The following is a 20,823-nucleotide window of genomic DNA, read 5'->3' as shown; positions in this document are numbered from 1 at the left end:
ACTTTTAATCCATCGTAAAACGCATGAAAATGGAAACGAAATAAAACATTACAACCAATTTTTTTTTTTTACCTAAAAAAAATATAACCTCCGGTGCTTATATGGCGGAATTGTCAGAATTTTATTTTGCTGGTGTTAAAGGAAAAAGAATATCGCAGAAGGGTTATGAAATAAATAGCCTGGCTAACAAGCGGTTCAATATATGTCGACCGAACACTAACCATGGGAAGACGATGCGATTAACAATCCAATTTTTGGGCAGGTGGATCTCAAAATCCGAATGGAAAGAGGTTTTAGCCCGTGAATTGGTGTCCGTGAAAATCGTCAAATCCCTAAGAACTCACGGTTTTCTCAAAATAATGGTTCTATTCAAGTTACTCAATTATATTCTATTCTGTTCGTGTGTTTTATGAGATTTTCTTCGCCAGCCTACGTGAAACGTTCTGCACGCCTAACAAAGCTATCCTCTAATGTCTGATTGATAGATAGCTGTCGGCGTCTCAAGTTCTTGAAACAGAAAGACGGATATGCATTGGTGGGCCACGTCTTTAAAAACATTTCATTACCAGTCGGAATGCATCTATATAGTCACTGCAGAAATTGGTGCACTATGGAAGACAGATGTAAATCGATCAACATGGGACCCTCAGGAGAAAAAGACAAAGTTTTATGTCAATTGAGTGACTCGGACCACTTACAACACCCAAATGATCTGAAATTGATGGCTGGCTTTATGTATAGGGGTACGGAGGTAAGAGTTTTATTCATACTTAATTTTTTGTTTTTGAGTTTGCTGCTTTTCGTAAGCCTTGTGTACCGTTTGATAGAGTTTCCTCGCTCCTCTGTGAGTCCTCGGCAACTCAGATGAGGCAAATTTCATTTCAAAACCTTTCAAAATGAGTCTAAAAACACCTGAATCGGTTAAAAAGGAAAAACGATATATTAATTGAAAAAATAAAGTTCTTATATGAAGCGCGTTCTGATTGGCTCAGACAGCATGTTTTATCAGTGTATCAAGAATGGAGAACGACTCATTTCCCCCTCCTCACTTCTTTTGTTCTTTAGCTGCTTACTCCGTACTTTGCAACACAACAGAGCAAAGTCGAGGCTTCTTTATTTGTTACACAAAATATGAAAAAGTGTAAGTATGCCCTCTAGAGATGAAAACTATAAATCGCTCGCAATAAAATAAAGCTTAGTATCTTTTCCCATCAGAACAAGTGTTGTTTCAACGTGTGCTACAGCCATGCAACTTGCCTGGTTGGATTTACGAACAAGGGATACAAATGTTTGTGTCCACCTGGTTACACGGGAGAACACTGTGAAAAAGGCAAGAGTTATTTTGCACGTGCGCTCTAATAATCATGTTAGCTACTACAATTATTCGTCTCTTTTGCATTCATATTACCATGGTCTCGTATGCCTCGACATGTCTTCCGATGACTTACGAGTCATTTATTATCCAACTGTGCTTCTTAGAGTCTTTTTTTTTATTTTTTATTTTTTTTTGAAGTTTTTTTGAAATAAGGCCCACGACGAGTACAAATGTCTCGCGGTATTTGTACTTCACACAACCGCTTAGACAGGTTTTCTCACATCGCGCAAGTGACGAATTGGACTGAAGTTACAAACAAAACTGGCGGAAAATTAAAATTTTTTTTTCTGACGACGAAGAGTCGGAATGGCTGGCGAATATTGATCCAAATTTATTAGATAAAGCGAAGGAAGAAAAACAGTTAGACGACATTGAAATTTCATCATTTATTGAAGAAAATAGAAACAACAACAAGACAACGCGCTGATTCCGCACCGCTTTGCACTCCCCGTAAATAGATATCCGCGAAATTCGCCCGCACTGGAAACACAGTTTGATGCGTTGGATAATAAATCTCTTATCAAACATTTTGCTGCGTAGTATCTCTGAGTATTTTTACTTGTTGTTTGTATTTTGGCGCCCTACGAGCTCGTCAAAATACAGCTTAACTCGTAAAAATACTCAGCGGTACTACACAATAAAACGTTTATTAACATAAATGTAACACACTTTGCATCCGTTCCCCCTGAGAACCATGTGATCCTTTTAAATCCCCCCCCCCCCCTCCGCCAGGTAGAAAATGACTGGTCCCCAAACATTATTCTACGTGCTGTCGAATGTCACAGGTCATCCAACCAGAAAATACCTGTTAATGGAAAGAATTTGTTTCTACAGATGTAGACGAGTGTACCACCAATACCCCAAACTGTGACTTCAATGCTGAGTGCAGCAATACCGAAGGTTCTTTTAACTGCAGCTGCAAGGTTGGGTTTAATGGCGATGGCAAGAAATGCACAGGTAACTATGAAATCTGTTCATCGACATTGTTCCAAGCATCGAAATCAGTTTGATATATTTGCCTAAACTTGACGAGCGTATCAAGAACATCAACAATTTTTATAAGAAAGCTTTGAATAGTAATTTGAGGGATCAGATGGCTGCTAATGTGTCATTTATCACGCTTTGCATCCGTCGCGGTATCCATTTCTTTAAGCGTTTCGTGTCTAGAGTGCTACTTCCTGTCGTCAAACGAATTAGGAGTCGTGGACGACAAATTGTGTCTTTGTTGTTTTGGTTGCATTACATTATTTGTGTTTGGAGTTTAGTCAAGTTTACAATTAATGTTTTTTAAGCACAGTTCTATTTTTATTCTGCAATCATTGTTAGTATCACGACACGCACGTCTAGAGCCCTCTTTCGCCTTAAAGGGCTTGTATCCTTTCTTGATGACGCGTCTGTTAAATAATTTGATTTCAGACTGTTTACTTTTGGATTAGTTGTATATGTGATATTTCAGTCTTGTAAAAAGTCGCATATCACAGGTTAAACAATACGACTAATTCTTGAATATGCCTTCATCATTTGTCACTATTTATTTTCAACGGAAAGCATTTGTTTCTTCAGATGTAAGCGAATGTGCCACCGATACCCACAACTGTGGTGTCCATGCTCACTGCAACAATATCGAAGATTCCTTCAACTGCAGCTGCAAAGAAGGGTTTAATGGCGATGGCAAGAACTGCGCAGGAGATAATGACATTCGTCCATCTAGAGTTTACCCAGCATTGAAAACAAGAGATTCATAACTCTTTTTTTTGTTTGTATTTGCCTAAACATGACGAGAGCCTCTCTTTTGCTCTCAAAACATCTTGCGTGTATCCATATTGCGATACTTTGCAATAACACAGACGAATCCTAGTCATGCAAATGCAAAACGGAGTTCAGCTGCAGTAAATATGAAAATGTTCCGCCTTTTCATTGGAGAAAGTCCATCCATTATTGAGTTATTTTAAAAAAATTAACTAATGAATAACTCGATGCCAGCGTTAAGAGTGGTATGTCGCTCATACCAATCAGATTGCTGCTTTTTTCATGCATCATAAACCAGTCATATTGCTGCACTATGGTAGGTATCACCTACCAATCTGATTGCCTCATTTTTCATTTATCACAAACCAATCAGATTGCCACTTTAGGTATTTATCACGTTCCAATTAAATCATAGCATTAGGGCATTCTTCCACCAATCAGAATGCTGTTTCTAATGCCAATCATTAGGGTTCCATTAGACGTTGTAATGGAATCAATCCAACACTGACACACGCCAAGAATAACATTTTTACTCGTTGTATGCATTTTAACTAGCCCGAAGGGCTCGTCATAATACGGCACAACTCGTAAAAATACTAAGCGATACTACACAACCAAAAGTTTATCAAGATATATGTATCACTCTTTGTATCTATTTCCCCTGAGAACCATGAGATCCTCCCAAACTCCTCTTCCCCCATCCGATTGAAAATGACTGTTCCCCAGACATCATTCCACGCGTTGCACTTTCAGTGAGCTTTTAGTCCTGTCGAGTATCACGGGTCATCCAATCAGAACATACATGCAAAAGCTTATACCAATTTTTTTTAATTGCATTATTAACGGAAAGGATTTGTTTCTATAGATGTAGACGAGTGTACCACAGATGCGCACAACTGTGATGCCAATGCTGAGTGCAACAATACCGAAGGTTCCTTTAACTGCAGCTGCAAGGCTGGGTTTAATGGCGATGGCAAAAAATGCACAGGTAACGACGAAATCTGTCCACTTAAATTGTTCCAAGCATCAAAATCAGTTTGTTATATTGCCTAAATTTGACGAGCGTATAAGGAACATCAACGATTTTCATAAGAAAGCTGTGTATAGTACTGTAGAGGGATCAGTCAGCTGCTAATGTGTCATTAATCATGCTTTGCATCGATCGCAGTGTTCATTTCATTACGCGTTTCGTGTCTAGAGTACTACTTCCTGTTGTCAAACGATTTACGAGTCGTGGAAGACAAATTGTGTTGGTTTAGTTTTGGCTACTTTATACTATTTGTGTTTGGAGTTTAGTCAAGTTTACAGTGTTTCTAAGCACAGTTCTATTTTCATTCTGCAATCATTGTAAGCATCACGTCACGCACGTCTCGCGTCCTCTTTCGCTTTAGAAGACTTGTGTCCTTTCTTGGTGATGTATATGTTAATTTGATTTCAGATTGTTTATTTTTGGATTGGTTGTTTATGTGGATTAAATGATAAAAATTATTTGACGCGGGCGCTTTCAGTGATATAATGAGTATTGTAAAAAGTCGCCTATCACAGGTTAAACGATCAGACTAATTCTTGAATATGCTTTTATCATTTGTCATTATTTCTTTTCAACGGAAAGCATTTGTTTCTTCAGATGTAAACGAATGTGCCACTGATACCCACAACTGTGGTGTCCATTCTCACTGTAATAATACCGAAGGTTCCTTCAACTGCAGCTGCAAAGAAGGATTTAATGGCGATGGCAAGAACTGTACAGGTAACTATGACATTTAACCATCTTCAAAAGCCATCATCACTTGAATTTGTTTAATTTAGAGTTTATTTGCATTTACACACGACCCCACAAGCTGTTCAGCTTTAAACATTATCGTGTCTAAATAAAGGTATTATTATTATTATTATTATTATTATTATTATCATCAAAAGTTAATCGAAAACAATAGATTCATAAACCTTGTTTGTTTGTATTTACCTTAACATGACGAGAACTTCTCTAGTGCTCTCCAAACATCTTGCGTGTATCAATATCATCCAAATGCGGAACAATGCAACTCGTAAAAATACTCAGCGATTCTACACAACAAGACCTTTATTAAGATAAATGTATCTCACTTTGTATCCGTTCCCCCTGAAAACCATGTGATCGTCCTCTATAGAATATGACTGGTCCTCAAACATCATTCTGCGTGGTGCTCTTTCAGGGAACTTTCAGTGTTGTCGAGTATCTCAGGTCATCCAGTCAGAAAATACCTGCAAAAGCCTGTATCCAATTTTTAGTTATTAAAAAAAAATTCTATTTTAGCGTATAGAGGGGTGTGTTTTTTGTATATCTCTAAGCAGTGTGATAAGCGTATTCTTTGGTGGTGTATCTCAAAACAATGTGATTGGCGATTTTTTTTGTGTGTATCACAAACCAATCAGGTTAAAGTATTTTGTATGTTGCACCAATCAGAGCGTTCGTGCTAATTTGGGGTTTGACAGATCTTTAAATTTCACCGAATCAATACGTGACTCGGAGAGAACGGTTCGCGTCTTCGTTGTACGACTATGGCTACTCTTCGTTCTGGAGGAGACTAAGTGAAGCATGAGAGAAAACATTGAATCAAGTATTGCTTGAGATGTTGATGGGAGCAACTTCAGACTACCCGGCCACTTTTGGCCGTTATGAATGGATTGCTCCCGCAGTCCCGATATCGAAAAATGATATTAAAAGAAAGGACGTGTAACCATTGGTTCTGCATTCCAGTTTTCTCGAAATCGAAGAATGACGAAATGATAGGGCCGTTAAACTAGTGCTCCCGTATTCCCGCGCTCCCGAAGTCGAAGAATGATTAAAAGAGAGGGCAGTTGAACTAATGCTCCCCTAATTGCGCGCCTTCGAAGTGGAAGAATACTTGAAAGAAAGGGACAGTTTAACTATTGGTGACGCAGTCCCATGCTTACTTTATTTAGTTTTCTCGACTAAGGGATAATTCATTGCTATATAGGAGTTAATCAGCGATTCCATTTTGAATTTCGGGTAAAGAACTAGGTAAGAATGACATGTACAAGAATTGCGAGCTCATCTACTCAGTGTAACAGTTCATGTCCTTTGTGAGACCTTTCTCGCTATGATCTGTTGGGATTAGAAAGGTCGTCAGGAAATTTTCTTCTACCATTTTCAAGTTAAAATGTGCATGTTTTGTGTACCACTCAAAACGCACGCATCGTCAGCTAAAGGCCTAACACGAATTTAGCACGAGAGTGAGTTGTTGGTAAGGGCTAGGTTTCCTGACTCAGGTAAAACTAGCGAAATCATTTGCATAAATCATATTTGATTGATTATCTTGTTTTGCCTTGTGGTTCCTCTTTTTGCAAAGGTTGAAAACATCACCAAGTTATATTTACTTTCTACTTCGACTGGCGTCTTAAATATCCTTTTCTTTTCTCTCTACAATTACGTGTTTACTTTTTTATTCACCAGTATGGACTAGACTTCCAGAGATAAAATGCCATTTTCCATGAAAAACAACGTAGCTTTTATGACATAATTCTACCTCAATGAAAAATATTCCACAAGGAACAAAATGGTACAGTGAGTCAATTTTCCACGCAATTTTCAAGTGCTTAGACGTTTTTTACCAATCAAACGCGCTTTTAGCTACCTTGGACCTTACCCCAGACGATGAATCATGTCTGAATAGCGACATGGATACGAGAAGCGCTTCCGAAGCATACGAAACCCTTCAGTTCGGACACACATTGTTCTTTGTGGACAGCGTATAGTGTCTGGTAATTGAAGGACATTTGCCAATAACGTTATGTCCTGTTTTCGCACTCTGAACTCCACTAAACAATCTGATTCATCCATCTGGTCGAAATCAAACTTTGGGTAGGAGCTGTAAGGGAATTCTGGATTCTTGGAACTGTAACTTTCGTACAAGGTCAAAAATTCTTCGTCACTGATGATTTTACTCTCGTACAAAAAAAAGAAACAGGTTTCTCATCTCACTGAAGGATGACATGCTCTCATACAACTTATCTTAAAAGCGAACAGAGTTTACTACCGACGTCGCTACCGCAAACCTCGTCTAGCTGCTTAACGTTTATATTTTGGCGGGAACGACGTTCTTCTCTTCCCAGGCTCTTTCGGTCGCTAAAGTTGCCGTTGCCTCTAAAATGACCGGTGCTTAAGTTCGGTAATGTTTTCTGTGCAACGCAAATTATGTCGGGTACAATCTTCGCTCAGGGAATTGCCTCTTTGTAGAGATCTGGAGACCCAGAGTTAGGATAGATAGATTCCCCGCTTTCTTTACCAATGAATTTTTCCCCATAAGGGGTAACCCTTGAGGGTTTATTTATAATAACTTTTTGAATGTAATGAAGTTGTGGTGCATGCCGTTGAAATATGACTCATTAAAGTGCCCCTGAGACGAAAATTGACCATTTTTTTTGGCCTAAATTGTTTACACAATGTTGAATTGGGTTAAGTTAGGACCCTTTTTGCCATTAAAGACTCAAAACAAACCTTCGATGACCAATTTGTATCGCTTCAAAGTCGTCCAAAAACCGTCCGCCACTGCTGTAAAACATGTTCCAGCCGAGCCCGCAAAAACGTCATCATGACGTCAAAGGCTCAACAAACTTATGCTTTGCTTTGTCACAACTCTTTTTGTTCGCTGCACAGAGAATCACACATATTACTGTTTTGAGAACTGTTCCGTTGTCAGTCGGGAAATGTCGACTTTTTCAGACGATGAATTGTCCCAGAGATCATCTGAAGCTTCTGTGGATAGTTTTGCGCTAACAAACAATGAATTGTTGCCATGCGAATAAAGATAAACACAGAACGCCGCGAACTCCCCATGTGGCTTTTTGTGGTCACATCGCTTTATCGCCTTCAAACTGTATTTTTGCTTGTCGTAAGGGATTTTCCTTTTTTGTAAGAAGTGATCGGGTGATTAGTATAAATATTTCTCGGCAATGGCTAATTGTGTATCCGAAGGCAGATATTGGGAGTTTGTGAAAGCCATTTCTAAGCCATCAATGTGTTTTCCCCGATGCATTTGGTTAATGATCTCATTAACCCTTTCCTACCTGTTTCTTACTATCGGTGCTTTGAGAGGTTTGAAGTGAACTCTGTTGTTGAGTTGTACTTTGGCCTCTGTTGTTTTTTCTGTCTTATTCATGATGACTATTGTTGTGATGCTTAATCGGTGAGGTTTAAAGCAGAGTTTGTTTCAACTCTTTTAGAACCCTGACCTCATTGCGTTACAAAGTATTTTTTGGCTTAGATGCAGTCCGCAAGTAGCGTTATGACAATTTTCCAAGTAGCCCTGAAGGGCGATAGAAGACTGAAACGGTGGCATTCAGTTTGATATGAAACAGAAGTAGTTCTTTGTTTTGTCCGTAAAAGGTGTAACGGAGGCACATTCGTCTTTCGAATAAATCTCGCAAAAGTTGGCCTGATTTTAAATTCGTTCATCACGGGCGTTGTGATGAATTTGAGACACTTTGATAGCACGCTGACTTGGCTGTCAGATGGTTGATAGTTTGACAGGTTTTTAAAGAAATTTTAATTTTCTTGGTTTTTTGGCTGCAAGCCTACATTTTAAAGTGTTTTTACGCTCTGTGTCTTAAGCTATTTGTTCTGCTTTCGCTGATATTAAAGCCAGATTTTTTTAGAATCAGAGCACACAATTATATTTTTCATCTCTTTTGTATAAAAGTGAGCTCTTTGAGGTCAGAAATCTCAATCCTCAATTGGGCTATTTTATCATTCAATGTTCACCGAGTACTTTCCTTTGTGTAAGGTATTCTGCCTGAGAGTTGTTAAAGGTGGATATTGATCAGCTCATATGTGAAGGTGACAAAATCCGTGGAGGTTCGTAGACTTTGCTTTCCGACGTCGAGATCGCACTGAGGACGGTTTTTCTCGTCCCTTCTCTTCTTGAAAGGTAGGCATTGAACCCGACAGAATTCTTCGCCTAGCTCCTTCAAAGTACACAGATCTCTCGAAACAGTCCTCCGAGAAATACCTGCAGCGTGGTCTGTACGATTACTTCAGCTTTGAATTTCGCATCGATGCCCAGTCATTTTTGTTTAGTTTTTGTAATAATAGAGTAAAGCACTCTGTTATGTTTGCTCGACATTTTGCCATGTGAGATTTTCGCGTTGAGCCTTTGACGTCACTTCCTCTGAGTCCTGTGATCAACTTCCGGAACATGATCAAATAATGGCGGACGCGAAATCGTGAATTTAACGGCCCAAAAAAAGATATTTCTGGTGCTCGGTCTAAACTGATATTTGGCATAGTAGGTGAAGGAGACACACTGAACACGAAAATGGAAAAAAATGATGTACGAAAATTTTGATCTCAGGGGCACGTTAAGGGTTATTCATCACATCACACACAGCGCCCATGGGCAAGATGAAGCAAATCCTGCGTTCTGATTGGCTACTCGAGCAGGCAAGATGGGCCCATCTTGCCCGCTCAGGATTGCCCGCATTGATCCCACGCATGAAAAAAAGAAAAAAAAAATAGAATAAAAACTACGTTCGTAACTCTTGGAAAATTTCGACGACGGAAAGGCAAAAAGCGGCATAAAATATTCAAAACAAAGAAAATAGAAACGGCTCTCGTGAGTTTGTTGTGCAACAAACACTGTTGACCTTCTTTCCCAGCTCTCGAAGGAAAAAGGTCATTCTTAACTCGTAATAAAGCGAAATCTTTTGCAATATAATAGATCCTTTATTAACCAAGCTTGTCCGGTCAAGATGGCTGGATATTAGCCTTGTTCTTTTTTCACAATTTTATGCACTTCGACTTCGTCTCGGTCCATAAAAATGTAAAGAAAGAACTCGGCCAATATCCAGCCATTTTGACCTCACGCTTGGTCAATAACGCATATTTAAATTATTCACACATGAGAAATTGCTCAAATATTATCAGTGGTATTTATATCACTGTTATATTGTGTACATACTGTAGATGTATGTAGATGTACTTGTATGTATGTAGATGTACTTGTAGACATACTTGTAGATGTAAATTTACCTTTAATGAAAGTAAAAAGCTAAAACAATTATGGTTATAACCATGTAGATAACTTAACTCTTCCCTTTCAGCTTTCAAGGCCGTTTTTACAAACCTCAACGCCAGTGGAAGAATTGGTCCAGCAACGCTAGGCAGTCACTACACAGGACAGGATCATGACGGGCAAGTCACACTGTCCAGCGGAGTTCAACAGTGGACTGTGCCGTACACTGGTGACTACAAAATAGAAGCAATAGCAGCTGCAGGAGGGTACGATATACACACTAACAGTATTCAGTACCGAGGAAGAGGAGCAAGAATGATAGGAACGTTCCGCTTAAACAAGGGTAAAGTCATTCAAATACTTGTTGGTCAAGAAGGAGGAATAAACACGCACGATTACTCTTCTGGAGGTGGTGGAGGAACGTTTGTGGTGAGAGGAGCCAACACACCTTTGATAATAGCTGGAGGCGGAGGAGGGGTAAATGGAGCTCGGTCAAGACATGAAGGATGTGACGCCAGCACAAACACAACAGGGAATACTGGATACAGATCATGGTCAGGGGGGAGCAATGGAAATGGTGCACAGACTGCTGGTAATGGATGGTCAGGTAAGGGTATATCGTGATGATTCCTTACATCTCAGCTTTTCATTTAGTGTTATATCATGATCATACGATAACGTGCGCTCTACTTGGCTTATAATTTATGAAAAAGAAATGGATGCTTGATAGAGATGGCTCAGACTGACTTCACTGTTGGCGAAAATTTCCCATCGAGTTTACCCGCGAAGTTTGAAAACTTTCAAGATTGTTTTCCCTTTAACCTTTTGGAGCTCTATTTGAAAAGGAATGTGTTAAAGTGATAATCGTTCCTAAAAACAATGAGCATGTAACTCTTCAAAGCGACGGAATCAGTTTTCGAGTCGACGATACTTCATATGCCAAACGCGATGTGAGAATGTGGCTGAAAACAAAACTGAGTTTTTTTTACTTCAACTGAGGCTTTGCGACGTTGGGTTGAATGTTATTCTGAAGAGCTGCTGCATGTATGTCCCAAAAGTGTTGTTTGATAGATGATTTTCTTTTGAAATCGTACAATTTTTAAGATTTTCAGCACAAAGCGACATTATTTCTGATCGTCAATTCTAGTAACCAACAATACAAGGAGGTAAATCTATCACACGGGACTCGTACATTTAGGAAATTTCTTCTTAATTTTCTGAACGGTCGGTATTACTTTTAGTGTTGCATTGATAACTCCGAACGCTCCCGGCTGCGCTTCGAGCAACTCCTCTTTTGTGCTCTCCACACTTTCCGCGTGCACCATAACTCGAAATATGTATCGGAGGCACAGAAATCTTTAATAAATCTCGGATAAAATATGAATATCGGCCCGAGATAAATAAAAACATGTGCGGTGCGCTGAAATATACCTATGTGAAAAATAGAACTTGCTGCGCAATTAAAAGATCATATCTAAAAATTAAACTATGTAGTTTTAATCTATAAACAATCAACAACATCTAGGTTACTTCTTACATAAACAGCAATTCCGCCTTTTTCCCTCAAAAACACTCTTGACCAGTTCCTGTCCCGTATGAATATGTTGTAGATAGGTATGCTGACAATAGATTCAGGTTTATCTGGCTCAAGGTGTATTTCGGAGGCGACACAAACATCACTATCGTTCTTCTTTAAATGATCTTGAGTGTACAGCCGCTTTAAACCGGTTCTTTCCTTTAGTTGGGTTACAAATGTTCGTAAATAAACATTTTGAAATAGCAAACTCACATTTCGGGCTTTGCTGACTTGTTGATGAGGTCGATTGTTTGGTGTTTGAAATAAGGAAGCGGTCTCGCTGTACACGCTTAGCCGTGGAGTTTGGGTGTCTCTGAGTAATTAGCCTGCAGAGCAGGCGCTCTAGTAAAGTTTGGGCGAAAATTAGACCGCGCGAAAAATGGAGCGAGAAGAAAAATTAGGAGGTGGGGGGAGGGGGAGAGGAGAGATGGGAACACCTGCCAGAACTTATTGATGTTTTCAAATACGCCTCCGGATGATTATTATGCATTCCGAAATTTGAGCTTCGAGAAAACAATCACGGAACGGCATTTTTCCAGCGGAAATAAAGGTTAACACACGTGGAACGATGTCAAATACAAATAATAACTCGAGCGTTCATGGAATCAAAGGCGAACAATTATTGTGGATTTTGTAATTGTTGTTTTCGAGTTAAATTCGGAAAACGAGGGACAGGAAAGTTTTCTTTCCTATCGTTCGAAAATATATTCCAGCCATCGAAAAGACAAGACTCGACCGGAATCGTTCTTGCGGGTATTTATGAGCAAGTTGGTCTTAAGATTATGAAGAACATCAACTGTTCAGAACGATGCTGCAACCCGTGTGCACGTACAATTATAAATTTAGGACAACTTAACAGCTTTATAAAGAGTAAAACAATCCAGATTTCAAGTCTATCTAATCGTGTAAAGGAAGGGGCAAAAAGACCTTTAGCGAGCCCTTCTTGGCGAAGATCGAAAGCTGCCAAACTAAGAAGTCCTTTGTGCGGTCATGCCAGGACCAAACAGCAATTCAAACTACGAGATCTCTGCTTCTCCCATTGTAATTTGGGTTCATGCTCCTGCTTTGAGGCCCAAAGAATTCTCTTTGGATGCTTGCTCCTCTAGAATACTTTTCAAAGGACGAACAACGATTACAGTACAGTTTTTCGTTAGCATCTCCTTCCTCACAGCTACGACCAGTTGGAATATAAGGATTTTACCAAAGCCAGTCGGCAAAACAGCTAGTAAATCGCCCTCATAGACAAGTTGCCTCGAACTGTGTAGTTGTTGAAGTTTGAGATCAAATCGAAATTAAGTAAACGGCTCCTGATAAATCCAAAGGAATGTTTAGCGCCCTCATGGGGTCTTGTACGAAGGATTCGGCTATTTTAAAAGTGCTCCAATGGTTGTGTAATGTAGCGAGATTGATGTCTATCAATCAGACTAAACGAAAAAGCCAATCACAAGCGTTCGTTCGTCCGCGAACGAGTGTTTGAAAACAAAAATAAGTCCTGGCAGACGTTCCCTTCTCTTCTCTCCCCCTCACCCCAGCTCCTAATTTTTCGCCTTGCTCCATTTTTCGCGTGTTCTAATTCTCGCCCAAACTTTACTAGAACGACTGCTCTGCAGGCTACTGAGTGATGACCACTGGTATCCGATAAGCTTTCGTGTTGTTAGAATTAATGCGTCTTTATCCTCCTCAGTTTCTCGAGATTTTTAGAATGCCATGTAATCATTTCAGAAAATGGAACGTGTCATAATTTGGTCGGCAAGCTCATGATCGAGGGTCGTCTAAGAGGGTCTCAATAGGGGGGATAAGGTGATGTTGACGGTTGACAGTTAAATTCTTTAAGTCATTTGAGGGTTGACGGTTAATTTTTTGGAATGTTGTTTATCAAACGAACTAAACGCACGAATTTGGCTGTAAACTTTCATAATGACGCGTTTGTAAAGAACTGTTAATTCATGACACCTTTTATTGATAAATGACTGACGTTTTACGACACCGGAAGTGTTTCCAAACTGGAGGCCAGTTCTGTCGCTTATCAGTTTTACTTGCGAATAGAAGTTAAAGGACTTCCATAAATGTATTTTTTTGATAAATCAAAAATTTTATTATAAAAGAAATAGAACTTGACCCTAATTATGGCAGTCGCATAGTTCTTAATTAAGGATATCTGAGACATTTGACGGCTAACATTGTTTTGCTTATTTGGCACCTAACGGTAAAAATATTGCGTTTTTGGCTGGAGGTTATGACGCACGGGCCGAATGCGGCGCGGTCCGTACTACGATTCGTGACCGTAAGCCAAATATCTTCCTGTCTAGCGTGATCAAACATGATGAACCACCTCAAGAATTTGGTTTCACACTAAAAGGAGGCGGTGCACGAGCGCACACTGAACAATCGCGATAAAGATCCTGCAGGAAAAATTTTTTTCTTGGTCTTTTCGTGTCAGAACAAGAAACCCATAGTTCATTAACCCGTCCGACCCTGCACACGTCAGCTTTCACCATGATTTTTAATGGGGATACGCGCGCCATTATACATATTTGAAAAATAGAACTTGCTGCGTGTTTTTAAAAGATCATATCTAAAAATTAAACTATGCAGTTGTAATCTATAAACATCAACAACATCTAGGTTACTTCTTACATAAACAGCAATTCCGCCTCTTTTTCCTCAAAACCACTCTTGACCAGTTCCTGTCCCGTCTGAATATGTTTTAGATCGGTATGTTGACAATTGATTCAGGTTTATCTGGCTCAAGGTGTGTTGAGGAGGCGACGTAAACATCAATATCGTTATTATTTAAATGATTTTCGAGTGTAAAGCCGCTCTAAACTGGTTCTTTGTTTTGGTTGGGCTACAAACGTTTGTAAATAATAATGTTGGAAAAGCAAACTACTCGCATTTCGGGCTTTACTGACTTGGTGTAGATGAGGTCGATTGTCTGGTTTTCAAAATTAAGCAGCGGTCTCGTTGTATAGGCTTAGCCGTGGTGTTTGGCAGTGTCTCTCTGAGTGATGACAACTGGCATGGTATCCAATCTATTAGTATTTGACGGTTGATGGTTAATTAGTTTAGTTTATTGAGATTTGCCACTGAAAAATACAATTTAAAAGTAAATACACGAACAGAGACACGCAATAAATAAACAAAAATATAATGGCAGGACTACAGGGCGAGCCCCAGTTGACATTTGTCCCCTTACAAAATACAAAGAATGGAAAAATATGGGTTACATATGCACTTGTGTACTTTGTCTATAGAATAAAATAGTTTGCCGACAAACTGCGACACTTAGTTAGGGCGGAGTACAGAGCGTGAGCTTTTCTGTATAAAACCGCTTAACTAAGGATTTAAAGTTATGTAAAGAGCTCGCTTGCTTGATGTTGCTCGGTAAATCGCTCCACAATTTAATTGTCCGAGGAAAGAAAGAGTTTGTAAAATACCGCTGAGTATGAGTAAATAAGGGGCGGATGTTTGCAGGATGATTACGTCGGGTTGCGTATGTATGGTTGGCAGGAAGCAGAAGATTGTCAAAACTAGCGTTGATAAGACCTGACCTAATTTTGCATAAAATGACAAGATCATGGACTTCTCTTCTGAATTCAAGCGGCAGTAGGCTAAGAGTTTTCAGTCTCGCAATGTAGCTGGTTTTCATATCTGGGTGGTTTAGTATGAATTTAGTAGCCTGTCGTTGTATATTTTCGATTATTAAAAACTAGATCATTGGATAATGCAATTCAAGACTTTTTATTGGCTTAGCCATTATGGTATATCCGCCAATATACCATAATCTACAAATATGGTAAGCGTACGTGTCAGCTTAAAATCAAAAGGGAGCTAAAAATTTAATAAAATTTAATAATTTAATTTAACGTTTTTAATAAAACAATTATTCCACTCGCGCTTGTTGGATATGAGATGATTATAGCCAACTCATATCCAACGCCCGCTTGTGGAATAATTGTTAATTAGCCTAAGATGCTTTGCTGTGTAAGGAGACCATACAGAGGATACGTACTCGACGATTGGGCGAACTGACGCAGTGTACATCATTTTCATAGTTGATACGTTAACAATGTCTATACCGCATACACGCTATACAAGACCAAGAACTTTTTTACACTTGGCACATATCTCTTCGATGTGCGTCGTCCATGATAGTAGAGTAGTGACAGTCACGCCTAAATCCTTGGTGTCAGGAGGCGAGTCCAAGGTGTGGCCGTCTAAATGGTATGTAAAATGCTTCTCTCTTTGGCGCGAGGTTCTCTTTGACAGGTGTAGAACTTTACATTTGTTTGTGCTGAAAGACATACCGTTGTCGTCACACCAAGTTTTGGAGTTGTCCAAGTTAGCTTGCAGCAGGGAGACACATCCATTGGAAACAATAGGGTGATATAGCTTGCTATCTTTCGCAAAGAGGCCAAGTTTACTTTCGTGGGTAATGGAGCACGACATCTCATTAATGAAGGCCAGAAATAAAAGCGGACCCAGGATGGAGCCCTGGGGTACCCCTGATGTGACCAGGAGCCAGTCTGAGGATATGCCGTCAACAACAACTCGTTGGTATCTATTAGAAAGATAGCTTGAGAACCACAACAAAACTGGACAGGATATACTAAGGAGCTGAAGCTTCGAGAGGAGTAGCCTGTATGGAACCTTTTCAAATGCCTTTGACAGGTCAAAATCCATTACGTCCACCTCATGGCCATTGGCTAGTTTGTCTAAAATATCGTGATACACCTCAAGTAGTTGAGTTTCTGTGGATTTTCCTGGCTGGAAGCCATGCTGGAGTTGGTGAAGAAAAGACGATAAATGAGAGTAGCAGTGATTAAACACGAATCGTTCCATAGCTTTGGAGACAATGGATAAAAGAGAAAATGGCGTGTAATTCTCCGTTAGGGTAGGATCGCCCTTTTTAAAGACGGGTGCAATGTTCGCGCGCTTCCAATTTGCTGGAAAAGAGCCCGTAGACAGTGAAATATTAAAGAGCCTGTATAATGAAGGGGCAATTTGAGCCGCAGTATGTTTTAGGAGTGAACCGGGGATGTCATCTGGTCCACCGGCCTTACTTGGATCAATATTCGACAAAGCCTCCATCACCTCAGCAACTGTAAGCGTAACATTTTTTGGAATGTCGTTTAGAAAAAGAACTAAACGCGAATTTGGCTGTAGATTTTAATGATGACGCGTTTGTAAAGAACTGTTCATTTATGACACCTTTTATTGATAACTTACCGACATTTTACGACACCGGAAGTGTTTCCAAACCGGAAGTCAGCTGTCGCTAGCCAGTTTTACTTGCGAATAGAAGTTAAAGGACTTACATAAATGTATTTTTGGGATTATCAAAAATTTTATTCATAAAAAAATGGAACTTGATCCAAATTAAGGCAGTCGTATGATTCTTAGTTAAGGATATCTGAGACATTTTACGGCTAATATTGGCTTGCTTGTTTGACGGTTGACGGCAACATATTGCGATTTTGACAGTTGACGGTTAACATTTTTGCCATTTGACGGTTGACGGTTAACCCAACTGAGATCCTCGTAGAGGTCATATTTACTGTAAAGACGAGTCAAGGTAGCGATACCGATGTTGGCGGGAGAACAGAAATTATTTGGCTCGAGTTCGTGACGTACGGACCGAATGTAGCACGTTCCGTGCCTCGTGACCGAGAGCTAAATATTTTCCCGTCTAGCCCGATCAAACTTGATTAACAAGCATCTTATCATATGACCACTTCGAAAATTTGGTTTCAACGCCAAATAGGATTTGGTTTAAAATAGAACGCGGTGCAAGAGCGCACGCTGAACAATCACAATAAAGATCCTAAAGGAAAAAAATGTCCTTTGTTTTTTCGTGTCAGAACAAGAAACTCACCGTTCATTAACTCTGCAATTTAGCATTTTGGTAACGCGGTAAATCAACTGATAGTATCTTGGACAGGGGAAGTAAGACAAAACAGTTTATACAACTAGGTATTACAGGTGCTATATACAAATATTAAACTTCATGGATAGCGGCTCAATTAAAATGCATTATGTAAGGTTTGGCCGAACTGATGTGGGTTTACTGAAGCGTTTTACAATACTAGTAAAAAATTCCAAAATTCGAATGGGTTAGCATCCCATTTAAGTATAGTTTCGCTTCTGTTTACGAAAATCTTAAAATATATTTATTGGATTTCAGGTGGTGGTGGTGGCGGGTTTTACTCCAGTGGAAGAAGTGGAATGAATTTTAATGGAGTCAAAGGAGAGGGTGGAGAAGGTGGTAAGGGATTTATTCAGGGAGGGGTGGGTGGAAGATCCAGGTATAACGATGTCGATGGTGGGTTTGGTGGAGGTGGTGGAGCTTATGGAGGAAGAGGAGGAGGAGGAGGAGGAGGAGGATACTCTGGGGGAAGCAGTGGAAAGGGTGGTCCTGACACCTGTGGGGGTGGGGGAGGCTCTTACAACGATGGTAACAACCAGGACAATGAATGTTGTTACAACAACGCTGGTCATGGTCAAGTGACTATTACGTTCCTGGAGTAAAAAAAAACGTTTATCTAATATGATAATGAAACTTAGAATTGAGCTTTCAGTGTTTGGCATTCTAATGGACTAATAGTACTCAGTTAAAGTGCCAAATAAAGTGTAACTGTTTAATTTTTTAACCTTCTGTGAAACCCAAAAGTCACGCATCTTATTTTTCATTTAGTTTACTTTTAGCCATCATTTCTTTCGGTCATCTATTACATTAACTGAGCTCGGTGCTTTTTTTATGGTTGAAAAGTACAAATAGGGTATTAAAACTTGAGATAATGAAGAAATTTTTTTTTTCAGAAGTCGAGTCTCACTCGTTATACTTTTTCACCAGGGTCTTAAGGAAAGGTCACAATATCGCACAGACCAATTATCACACTGTACAACCTAAAACGATGAGAAATAATTCCAGATGATTATATCTCCTGGAAGCCTAGGATTAAGTTTCGTCTGTTCTTTCCAATCAATCCTTTGATACGAATCTTCACTAACCTTCTTTTACCGATGTTAGGTGAGATCAGTGAAGATTTTAAGATCAAACGGTAAAGACGCCTATTACAATGTAACAGTCTGGAATCAGTATGGCTTTTCGAACGTAGCACTAATCTTAACATTGAAAACGTGTTGTCAAATGATGAAGACCAGCATGAGGGGATAATTACACGCACGATTTTGTCAAAGTTGAGATCCCTCCCGGGCCCTTCGGGGAAGGAAATCATTTGCAAATTGGTATAACAACCGGAAAACCCAATGAGTTGCTACGGCAACTTTGTAAATTTACGTGTGAAATTGTAAATTATGGACCAGAATTAAGTAGGAAGTATTCACAAGTACTTCATTTAACGACAGTTGTTTAAAAGTATTGCTAGTCTGGTAAAAAAAGTTCTTTTAATGTGGGAGGTATACTTAATTTTTTGAATAACGGAATAATATTGCCTATCTCTCTGTAATAATAATTTATATCATACGCTTTGACACTCTGTTCTGAATTTAAGAAAAACATACTATGTATTTTGTAGAAGTACTTGTTATAAACAGAAATATGTCGTTGCCATCGGCGAAAAAGGTGTCTGTTTGACCTATAACCTTTCCGTTGAATACTGAACTGTTTTAGCCACCTATCAAGCAATTGCAAAAGAGACCACGGGCTCTTACAGGGAGCTAGTAACATTTGGAAAAGAAACATTTTCTTAGAAAGATGTTGAAATACAAGATGAGTGTCAAAAGGGTTTTATGAAATGGCAGCAGTGTCTGTGGTGGTCGGGGACATTACTTACATTTACTAGTAAGAAATATATTGTTAAATAAACAAACGTGAGGCTAAAACTTTCATTCAAAGCTGTTGCTAATAGTTAATACTGGAAACTTAGTGCAAAGCTATTAATAAAAAAAAGTTATCTAGTATATCGTTTGTGAACTTCATGATCCTGTAATGGAAATATTTCAAATTTCCTTACAACTGTGACATTTTAGATTTAAAAACACGAGAAAAGAAGAATAATAGCAAAGGGACAAACGAAGAGTCAAGGGTCAAGATGACATCCACACAGGCTCTCGAAAAGTAAGTCACCACCACCGACAACAGTCCTTCTCAGGACTACACTCACCCGGACGATCACATGATACTTTCACATGTTACCCCCGAGTTCAAGCCATTTACTGAAGAAACAAACCTTGACAAAATGACAGATTTAAGGGGATGGGGGGAGGGGTGGAGGAAGGGGTACCCTATATTTCGAGACACCTCGCTAAGTTACAACACATTCCTTCCTTCCTACCACCAAACCTTGTCTGTGAGAAAAAAGGGTGGGGGAGGGGGGAGGGCGTCTAGAACAAAAACATACATTTGTGATGACAATGTCGAAAAGGAATATGACTTGTACGTGTGCGAGACAGACACTTTACCCTGTGGGAATCTTAACCAATGACAATATCGTGTCTCGTATAGGTTCGCATGTAGTCACGGCATCGTCGCTCGATGGTGCTGACATGAACACCAAAAATTTTGGCAACTTCCTTCAAACAGAAACCTCGCTCCAGTAAAAACTCTAGCTGCTCCTCAGTAATGACTAATCGTGGTCGACCACGATTGCCACTGCGCAGCTGTTCCGCTGTAAACGATTGCTGATTAAGATAATTAGTTTCAGCGATAACTTGCAACATATCTTTGCTGTCGCGGAAAAGCTGCAGAACGTCATCCACAATGTCGTACGACCCTACATACCACACTAAACAGGTATACAACCAGACAGCCCGGAATAATACTCCATCAATATTACCTGTACCAGAAGGGTTGCTGTTTTCAATCTGTCTAAGCAATTGAAAGATTAACTGGGAGATAAAAGAGCGAACTTCTAGTGAGGATTGATCTGCCATTTCCCTTCTTTGGTGTGGACGTGGAAGACTATCTCCAGTTTGCATGCTTCAAATGTGCTTCCAGAATGAGTGCGACACTGGATACGAGACACGAGGGAACGAGATTTGCAACACCTAATTTATAGATCACAATATTTGCATGCAGACAGAATTTGTTCGTCACAGTTGAGTGCACAAAACCGAATTTGCAGACAACAATTTGAAGTTTGCAAGGT

The 20,823-nt window shown here is 39.5% G+C and overlaps 2 protein-coding genes across 2 annotated transcripts; both read left to right on the top strand.

Moving 5' to 3' along the window:
* The first annotated feature begins 610 nt into the window (after positions 1-610).
* Positions 611-4,891, top strand: LOC148737139 (uncharacterized). The gene is made up of 4 exons (XM_088749268.1): positions 611-751; positions 1,216-1,330; positions 2,210-2,332; positions 4,752-4,891. The coding sequence occupies exons 1-4, from the start codon at positions 611-613 to the stop codon at positions 4,889-4,891; spliced, it is 519 nt and encodes a 172-aa protein (XP_088605394.1).
* A 5,197-nt stretch (positions 4,892-10,088) lies between these two features.
* LOC148737138 (ALK tyrosine kinase receptor-like) lies at positions 10,089-10,761 on the top strand. The gene is made up of 2 exons (XM_088749267.1): positions 10,089-10,110; positions 10,226-10,761. The coding sequence occupies exons 1-2, from the start codon at positions 10,089-10,091 to the stop codon at positions 10,759-10,761; spliced, it is 558 nt and encodes a 185-aa protein (XP_088605393.1).
* Positions 10,762-20,823: the final 10,062 nt, after the last annotated feature.

The sequence above is a fragment of the Stylophora pistillata genome, chromosome 2 (assembly GCF_964205215.1).
Source record: "Stylophora pistillata chromosome 2, jaStyPist1.2, whole genome shotgun sequence".
Taxonomy (NCBI): Eukaryota; Metazoa; Cnidaria; class Anthozoa; order Scleractinia; family Pocilloporidae; genus Stylophora; species Stylophora pistillata.
Note: the sequence above shows the minus strand (reverse complement) of the source record. Positions and strands in the feature narration are given on the sequence as shown.

Excerpts from the sequence above, each read along its gene's own strand:
- LOC148737139 (XM_088749268.1), top strand. The coding sequence starts at position 611 with ATGGAAGACAGATGTAAATCGATCAACATGGGACCCTCAGGAGAAAAA. Across the intron at positions 752-1,215 it reads TTATGTATAGGGGTACGGAG|AACAAGTGTTGTTTCAACGT; the intron begins GTAAGAGTTTTA and ends TTTTCCCATCAG. Across the intron at positions 2,333-4,751 it reads CGATGGCAAGAAATGCACAG|ATGTAAACGAATGTGCCACT; the intron begins GTAACTATGAAA and ends TTGTTTCTTCAG.
- LOC148737138 (XM_088749267.1), top strand. The coding sequence starts at position 10,089 with ATGTATGTAGATGTACTTGTAT. Across the intron at positions 10,111-10,225 it reads GTATGTAGATGTACTTGTAT|CTTTCAAGGCCGTTTTTACA; the intron begins GTATGTAGATGT and ends CTTCCCTTTCAG.